This window comes from Cyprinodon variegatus, unplaced genomic scaffold (genome assembly GCF_000732505.1).
Source record: "Cyprinodon variegatus isolate N-32 unplaced genomic scaffold, C_variegatus-1.0 Scaffold1091, whole genome shotgun sequence".
NCBI lineage: Eukaryota > Metazoa > Chordata > Actinopteri > Cyprinodontiformes > Cyprinodontidae > Cyprinodon > Cyprinodon variegatus.
Genome location: NW_015151544.1, coordinates 191,531 through 199,816, shown reverse-complemented (window position 1 = coordinate 199,816; position 8,286 = coordinate 191,531). Strand labels below are relative to the sequence as shown.

Genomic DNA, 8,286 nt, shown 5'->3' with positions numbered 1-8,286 from the left:
ATAACATAAAATCAAGGGCCAATGTAAAAAAAAACGGCATTCCCCTTTAAGTTCAAAGTGTTTACTGGGATAATCCGAATCCTTCATGTTCTTTAATTTTGAGCTATTCAGACGTCGACTTCCTGGTATATTTTGGAAGAACGCTCCTCATGCTGTTGTCAATAACTGGTGGCTGGATGTGCTTCTGGATTTTTTTAGCAGAGAGCTGAATTCATGTCTTTTTTCATCAGGTCCTTAGGAAGTAAAGGATCTACCACCATGTGTGACTTACGGGTAATTTATGTTTTTCTGAATTAACAGCAGATGTAGAATTCAATTCAGTTCAGTTCATTTTTATAGCGCCAATTCACAACACATGTCATCTCAAGGCACCTTACAGTTCACCAGATCAAATTGATGCAAAGTTTTACATTTAAGCAAAACCAGTTGATTGCATCAACTCATTGACTTGAATGCAATCCCTCACACTAAGCATGCTTGTAGCGACAGTGGAGAGAAACAATGAGAGACACAACTTCCACAAAGTTCTGCTTTTTGGGAACTTTTCCAAAATGTTTTGGTTCTTTGAGATGGATTTGCAATTTCCTTTGTGCTTTTGAGTTGAACAGAGATTATTCACATCTGCAGGTGTTTGGAAGTTTTTCTGAGCTTCTGTGATTTCCTGGAAGAAGCAGTGTCGGGCACCTGGAGTTATTTTGGTTGACTTCAGTTCAGGTTTGGTAGCGACTTTTTGGTATCTGTGGTTTAAAGGAAAAGAAAAGTCTGGTCATATTCAGAATTTAAACTTCTAAAAGTATTTTAAATATTAAATTATTACAAACTGTTCAATAAATTATAAGTGTTTTTAAATTCAGAGTAATTTCCATTTGAATGTGCTTTACTGGAGGCATCCATGTTTGTCAAAGAACACTACTGACACCTACTGGTTTGTGACGTCACGGTGCGGTATCGGCTGTTGATCAAGTCCCAGTGCTGTATCTGGTGTTTGTCACAACGCGCTATTATCCAAGTCATCTTGAAAACATTCTTCTTCCAAATGTGGGCGACATATTACAGGTTTTTTTCTCTGGCCAGAAGGTTAATGGCAAATCCTCCCTCTTCAAGTTGGCAATCCAACGACCAACCTGTCCGTGGATGATCAGGAATCGGAAAGGGGGAATAACTAATTTTTTTTCACTTTTACCCAATGTATTTGTCACATGCTTGTCAAGAGGCCAAGCAGTCTTGGAGGTGGGACCAAAACTGGTTGAAAAAAGAACATGCTTTGAAGAGTTTTCAGCAGACAAAACTTTAATTTCTCCTTGTGCAGGACATCAACCAAACCACACCAACCAAGAACAATGGCAGACATGTTGCTTATATAGAGGAGGAATTAGATTGGAAGAAACCATTTTTCAAAAGCATGTTCAGCTTCACAATAAGAAGAAAAGGAAAATTTAGTTTAAACAAACAACTTATTAAGAAATACTTTTACCAACAAGTACAGAAAACGAATATTTTAATTCAATCCAAACAAATGCTCAAGCTCAATACAGAAAACATCATACATCAGATCAACCTTCCCCCCTTCAATTATCCAATGGTGCAGTCCTGTACACACCTGCTTGAAGTGAAACAGCATAGGTTAGTATTTCACAATATTTTAACTCCTTAATCCATGAATTTCCCTTTTATGAATAGTTAAAGCTACAGTGTGTAACTTTTAGCGGCATCTAGCGGTCAGACTGCAGACTGCAGCAACATGAACATCTCCCCCCCAGAGCTTCTCCCCGCCAACAGTACGGCGAGCGTTACGGGACAAAATGTCTTCCACAACGTCCGTATCACCTACCTTCTCAAGTGATGAGGTTTGTTTACATAGATAATTTTACAGATAGTATTTCATTAGTCTGTGTAGGGTATAGATTTCATGTAGACTCTACATGTAGACTGTAGAATTTTTTCTACATCGTTGTGACGTTTTGGCGATCTCGCAATCACTAGTTTGTTGGCTCTGCGCTGCCGTAGCGCAAAGATGTCTGCCTCCACGGCTGCGAGACCCGCTCCTATGTAATTATAAATAACGAATTCTAAGGCAACGCAAATATTAAGGTTAAGAGGCTGAGCTCGTAGATGATGATAAATAACATAGTTATGTATAATATATTACATTTCTGACCGTATATCTCTGTAATTATTACACACTGTAGCTTTAAACAAAAACAAAATATTGTAAAGTGAAATCAATTTACCTTTTTACAAATATGAAAACAAGATGTGGCCAAACAAAGAACCACAACCCAAACAAATCCAGTTCACCCAAAACAACAAAAATAAACCAATGTAGAAAACCAGATCCTGTGTTTAGCTGCTACTTTGGCCAATATACAGGTAACAATGGGTCATTGTTACAGTATTACAACAACTATAGCTCTGGTCAATTTCAATGGTGAATTCCTCTGGAAATCTTCAATTATTGTTGTTGATTGCAGATGTGTCTAGTAGTTCCCATTGATTTTGGTTGTAAAGAGCTAGGCTTACTGCACCGTGACCAAGTATAAATAATGATCCACTGATTATTCCTTGCTGTCCAGACTTTTTCTTTAACTCAAAATCCTTGAAAATTAAAAGTTTTTGTTTCCCTTGTTAAGAACATTTCTCATTTGTTCTTGAATTTCATTGGCATGCTGCTTATTGGGAACCTTTGGCCTATTCCATGTCGTCAAACTGGTTCATGATTCTACTGGTCTGGCAATAATTAGGCGTAGGTGTGATGAGGGACATTTAACTGAGCTTTCGTGGATTTCATATAAAGAATAACAAATTAAAGCGGATATTTTTGACATACAGTATATTTTTAACAAAAATGCAAATAAAAAAATGACTGCCCAGAAAACTGAGGCTTAAATTACCCTCCCATGTGACCCGATTCATATATAGATCAGACGCCTCTGAGCTACATCTTTTCTCTCCATCCTCCAAACCTTCTTTTGTCCTTTGCCCTCGGTGTTTTCTCAGTTTTCACAGCCTCGTCACTCTTAGATTTCTACATCTCAGTGTGGGTGATAATGTGGTGTCTGCATTTCTGTCCCTTCACAGATTAACCAAGCCTTTGTCGGGGTGGGTGTTAACAGGGGGGGACAAAGCAAAGCCCCTCCCTGCTGCTGAGCCGGGGGTTTTGGCAGGACCCCTCGTCAGGGGAGGCTTTAAAAGGGTGGGGGCGCGTGGCTCCTCTCACTCTGACAACAGGACCTAAGGGCATCAGAGCAAGGTGAGTGTCCCGTCCCTCAAACAGTCAGGGCAGCGTGGCCAGGGCGCAACGGCGCGTCTGGTGTTACGCACATCTGTGTTCAAACCCCTGCCATAAAAAAAATACAGCCGGGCTGTAGCGGCCTTAGGGCCCGAAGTGCATCACCACACCCAACAGCAGAGATAAAAAGCAGGGGTGGTGGAAAACTCTCAATGGCTGCAGCATTTTCAGGGAGGAAATGGATTTTGATAAAGAGATAGGATGGGTGGGAGGGCGAGGCTAATGTGGTGAACGGGCAACAACTAATAGATGCCAGCAGTTTCAGAGTTACAGTTTTTTTTTTTTTCAATTTTCACACATGAATTTACAGCATATTCAGACCACTCAACAATCTGTCTTAGATTATAAGGTGTATTTGGGATTAGAAGCAAACTGTGCACCTTGTTGAATGTTCTCCTGTGTCCTGCTAAGTTAACCAAGCTGGTACCATTCATCTGTTTCTCTGCTTTCAGATGAAAGTATTCCCTCTCTGATTTCCAGTCACACCTGTTCTTTTGTTATTGTTTTTTTTACAGCAGCTCTTTTCTTTTTATTTCTAGACAAGATGACTCACCACTGCACCAAATTCTCCGGCCACTGGAAGGTGAGTCCGCAGGTGTTGGCCTAGACTATGACATCACCTGGGCTTTTCAAACCGTAAGGTATCCCAAAGCTGGGACTTATCATACGAATTAGTAAACCTAACAGTCCGAAGTCAAACCTTTTTGGTTCTGTTGTGAGTTTGAGGCTAATCTTAGTCCGGATTAGCCTTTTTTTTTTTCATAGCCGGCCTTTGTTTCCCTGACAGATCATTGTCTACGATGAGGAGTGCTTCCAGGGCCGCCGCCATGAGTTCACCTCGGAGTGCTGCAATGTGATGGAGTTTGGCTTTGAGACTGTGCGCTCCCTCAGAGTGGAGAGTGGAGCGTGAGTACAACTGCAGCACAAAATGCCGCGCTGTCGCTAAAGTCAATGTGGAACAATCAAAATAGTAAAGTGAATACTGCCGGTGTTCTGTCAGATGAGCATTCCCGGCCAGACCAGCGTACCCATTGTTAATACCAGTTTATCCCTTTAAATCAATCAATCAACTTTATTGTCAACTAAAACTAACATAGCAATTGAGATTTCAGTACAAACCTTTCATCATATACATCACATACATTAGGGTGGGTGGGGAGCTGAGAGGGGGAACGGTTTTACTGAGGCCATGCGTGCCGCAGAACGCTGCCTTTGGTGCGTTCTTATGGCTTCCCAGGTCCCCACCGGGAGGCGGTTCCCTATAGCGCTGCCTTTATCTCTGTGCCACATTTTGGAGAAGTTTATCCCTTAAGTTAAACTACCTCAACGGGAGTGTATCTCTTTAGTCATGTACAAAAAAAACTATTTGATTACTTAATTGTTGGTGTTTTTAGAAGTGTATGTCGATCTTACCTTAATTTGTTTTTCTGAAGTATATTACTAAAGGGATGCACCCTCATTGAGGTAGTTTAAAGTCTATTTTTTGTACAAAACTAAAGGGATAAACACAAATCTGTATTGACTATTGGTATGCTGGTCTGTCGTGGTATGCTCACCTGGCTGAACACCGGTACTAAGAGCTGCTCTCCTTGCTTCATGCCAGCTGGGTGGGCTATGAGCATGCCTCCTACCAGGGACAGCAGTTCATCCTGGAGAGGGGAGAGTACCCCCAGTGTGATGCGTTTGGAGGCAGCAACGCCTATCACATCGAGAGGATGACTTCTTTCAGACCGATTGCCTGTGCTGTAAGTCTCTACTTGTCTGTGTTGCTTTAGGTAAAGCTAAATTAGATAATTGCTTTATACCTGTCGGACCAGACCAACAGCTTCGCTGTTCTTGTGTTTGTGCCTCTCCTTCCTTGTTAACCCCCCCATACAGAACCACAGAGAGTGTCGTATGACCATCTTTGAGCGTGAGAACTTCATGGGCCGTAAGGGTGAGCTGAGTGATGATTACCCCTCCCTCCAGGCCATGGGCTGGTGCAACAATGAAGTTGGATCTTTCAGGGTCCAGTCAGGGGCGTAAGTGATCCCAGCTGCCTTTCTAGACATCTCTCTATATTTTAACCGTAACTTTAACACATTTTGTCACCCCCTCAACTCCTCTCTCTCCACAGATTTGTCTGCTACCAGTTCCCTGGTTACCGTGGCTACCAGTACATCATGGAGTGTGATCGTCACGGCGGGGACTACAAACACTTCAGAGAGTTTGGCCCCCAATGCCAGACCCCTCAGATCCAGTCCATCCGCCGTATTCAGCAGTAACAGCCTCCCCACTGAAAGGAACCCGATCACCATTTGACCCTTCACCTCTGACCTCTGCTGTCCTCTGATGCTGAATAAACTGTTTTTCTTAAATCCTACCGATTTACACCAGTGTATATGGTTATGTAAGGAAGACGTGTTGCACGTTTTACTCACAATTTTATCAAATATGTTTCCTCCTCCATTGGTCAAATGATGGCGCTCAGGGTTACCTTGCTTTAAGTGGCTAAATTAGTAAAGAAAAAGACCAATAAAGAACCAGATAAACGGTTTATCTTTTCAGGTTGAATTTTGTATAACAAAAATTTCCACTTTTTACTTTCCATCTATGAATCTGAGCAGCTTTTGACTTCCCACCAAACACCAGAAATCATTTAAACATTTGTTTTTAAGGCTAAATCTGGTCGGTCCATCATTGTCTTGATTTAGTCCAAAACTCATTATGGAAAATTGGGCTTTGTTTGGTTGGTCTGATTTTTTCCAACTTTAGTCCAATAATACACGTCAAAAAGAGTTTCACTGAAAAAAATTATGCAATCGCTTTTGGGATTTACTAAATCATGTTTAGTTACTTTAACAAAAATTTTTATGTCCTACCCTGCTAACATGAAACAACTGAGTTAAAGTAACTAAATATGATTTATGAAGTAAATGCCAAAAATGGTTCTGTTCATTTTTTCAGTGTTGCAAACCCAGTTTTCAACATCTTTTCAACAATCGGAAAATTACAGCTTTTCACCGTTCACATTAAAAATAACTAAATCTAAACGTCGTTTTGATATAAATCATGTCTTCTTTAACCCGCTTGTTTTATTATTTAGTTTGGCTGTTTATGGAGCCGACCTTTTTAAATATTTGTTTAAATATTTCATTTTTGTATCTCAAATGTTTACAAAGTTAAAAAAAAATTGATTGTTTCAAATACATTTTAATAAGTTTGAGAGATTTGCTAACATTTGCCGACCAAAGTATGGGGACAGGACCATCAGTTAATTCTGGGGACCTTCATTCACATTATAATTTCAATTAAGGTTGACAGTTATGTTGTTAAACTGCTACATTTATCAATATTATGAATCAGATTTTTTATAATAAGAATAATAACAATTAACCAGTCTCTTCCCCAACTGGTTTATTCTTCTTTTACCTTTTGTGATCTTATTCTTTGGGAGAAATCACACTTCTGGTCTTTTAATCCAATAAACACAAGTGATAGCACAGGGCCTAAAAATAGTAGGGAGGAACCTGTAAATTTACCTTTAAAGCCACTTTTATTTAGAATGAAATTGAACAGAAAATCCCGTTAATATCCTGCAATATTTAAAAAGTGCATTTCAAACTCAAATTCACTTAAAATTCTAAACAAACTAATATAATAATACGGTATTTGTAAATTTGTTTTTTTAAGGTTCAAATGATTGACCATGTTGTAGTATAATCTAACAGAATAACACAACAGAATATTTATAACTTCATACCTAAAACAGCCTCCATCTTCTTTCATTAAAGCAAAGGTTTGACTTCAGAGGACATTTATCCAGACCTATTAAAATGTTACAAACCTTATTATTATTTATTTTTTCAGTGTCCTGTCTGGCCATGTGGTAATAAGAAAAATTTGTCCTGATGCCAAAAGAGAGCCCAACAGATTTTGCTTTCATGAGTGGAGCAGTACGGCTATCGCCATAGTGTTCCCCTTGATTTATGCATATAAATAGCTTTGTTATAATTCATCCAGGGAGTATTAGAGATTTTATGGACAGTGGAATGTAAGTAAAACAGGAAAGGAAAAACAGGAAAAAGGAGAAAAGATGAAAGAAAGAGGAGATAAAGGCAAGACAATGATAAAACATCCTCAGTCTGCTTCATCACCTGCAAAGAGATGTAAAAAGAACAGCATAACCAACGGATATAGTATGCGAGATACAATGAAGTAGCACCTTGATACTATTGCTGAAGTATAAGTAGTATTATTTAATCTGATACGTATACTGCTGTAGCTGAAGATAAGAATATGGGCTTTCTGAATGGAAGTTAATTTACAACAGATACGTTTTTTGTTGCTGTTGTTCAATAAAAGTAAGTTTTAAGATCCTTTGAGGCGATAATACACTTTAAAGCGTCACTATATGGCCCATTTACCGATTTAATGCGTAATTAAAAAAAAAAAATTGTTGAGAGGACCACGGCAACCAGCGGAGCTCCGAGGGTAATAGCAGCCAGGTCTAACCCCTGCCCGTCTGCAGCAGCCCTCTCTCTGCATAGGTGTGTGAAGGACCGCTGGTTTTTTGTTTTATTTTGCAAACTATTCATTTGACTGGTGTTTATCTGACTATGTTCATTATTATTCCCCCACTAAATGAAAAAGTTATCATTTATTATCATCTAGAGACTATTAATAACAGGAGATAAAATGCAGCTCCAGATGAGCAGAGCGTGTGGTGATGTCATCAGTATGATTCTGTTCCAATTGACCCAGATTGATGCTGTTTTCTTCTTAATAACATACATGGCGGGAACTGTACTCGAGTTCTTGTGGGTTGAAAAAAAAACGGTAATTGTCACAGGGGGCACTGCCACCCGTAGCCCCCCCTCTAGAACCGTCCATGAATGTTTGCCAGGAGGGAGGGGGTCTGAAAAAACAAACGCTTCCTTCTCCAAACACCGAGCTCCGGCCCCTTCCCCAGACTGATCCGCTCCATGTTTTACGTTTCTCTCCCCGCCGCAGTGGGA

At 39.9% G+C, this 8,286-nt stretch overlaps 1 protein-coding gene across 2 annotated transcripts; it reads left to right on the top strand.

Moving 5' to 3' along the window:
* The first annotated feature begins 3,146 nt into the window (after positions 1–3,146).
* On the top strand, positions 3,147–5,646 carry cryba4 (crystallin beta A4). 2 transcript variants are annotated; one of them, XM_015400299.1, is made up of 6 exons: positions 3,147–3,250; positions 3,829–3,872; positions 4,077–4,195; positions 4,893–5,034; positions 5,168–5,310; positions 5,406–5,646. In XM_015400299.1, exons 2-6 carry the CDS (start codon positions 3,834–3,836, stop codon positions 5,551–5,553), a joined length of 591 nt encoding a protein of 196 aa, XP_015255785.1. In that variant the 5' UTR covers positions 3,147–3,250; positions 3,829–3,833; the 3' UTR covers positions 5,554–5,646. The 2 variants fall into 2 exon arrangements, with proteins under 2 accessions (XP_015255785.1, XP_015255786.1); XM_015400300.1 differs by lacking the exon at positions 3,147–3,250 and having other exon boundaries at positions 3,805–3,872.
* The last annotated feature ends 2,640 nt before the right edge of the window (positions 5,647–8,286 follow it).

Coding starts and splice junctions, on each gene's coding strand:
- cryba4 (XM_015400299.1), top strand. CDS start 3,834: ATGACTCACCACTGCACCAAATTCTCCGGCCACTGGAAG. Junction 4,196..4,892: donor CTCAGAGTGGAGAGTGGAGC/GTGAGTACAACT, acceptor GCTTCATGCCAG/CTGGGTGGGCTATGAGCATG. Junction 5,311..5,405: donor TTCAGGGTCCAGTCAGGGGC/GTAAGTGATCCC, acceptor CTCTCTCCACAG/ATTTGTCTGCTACCAGTTCC.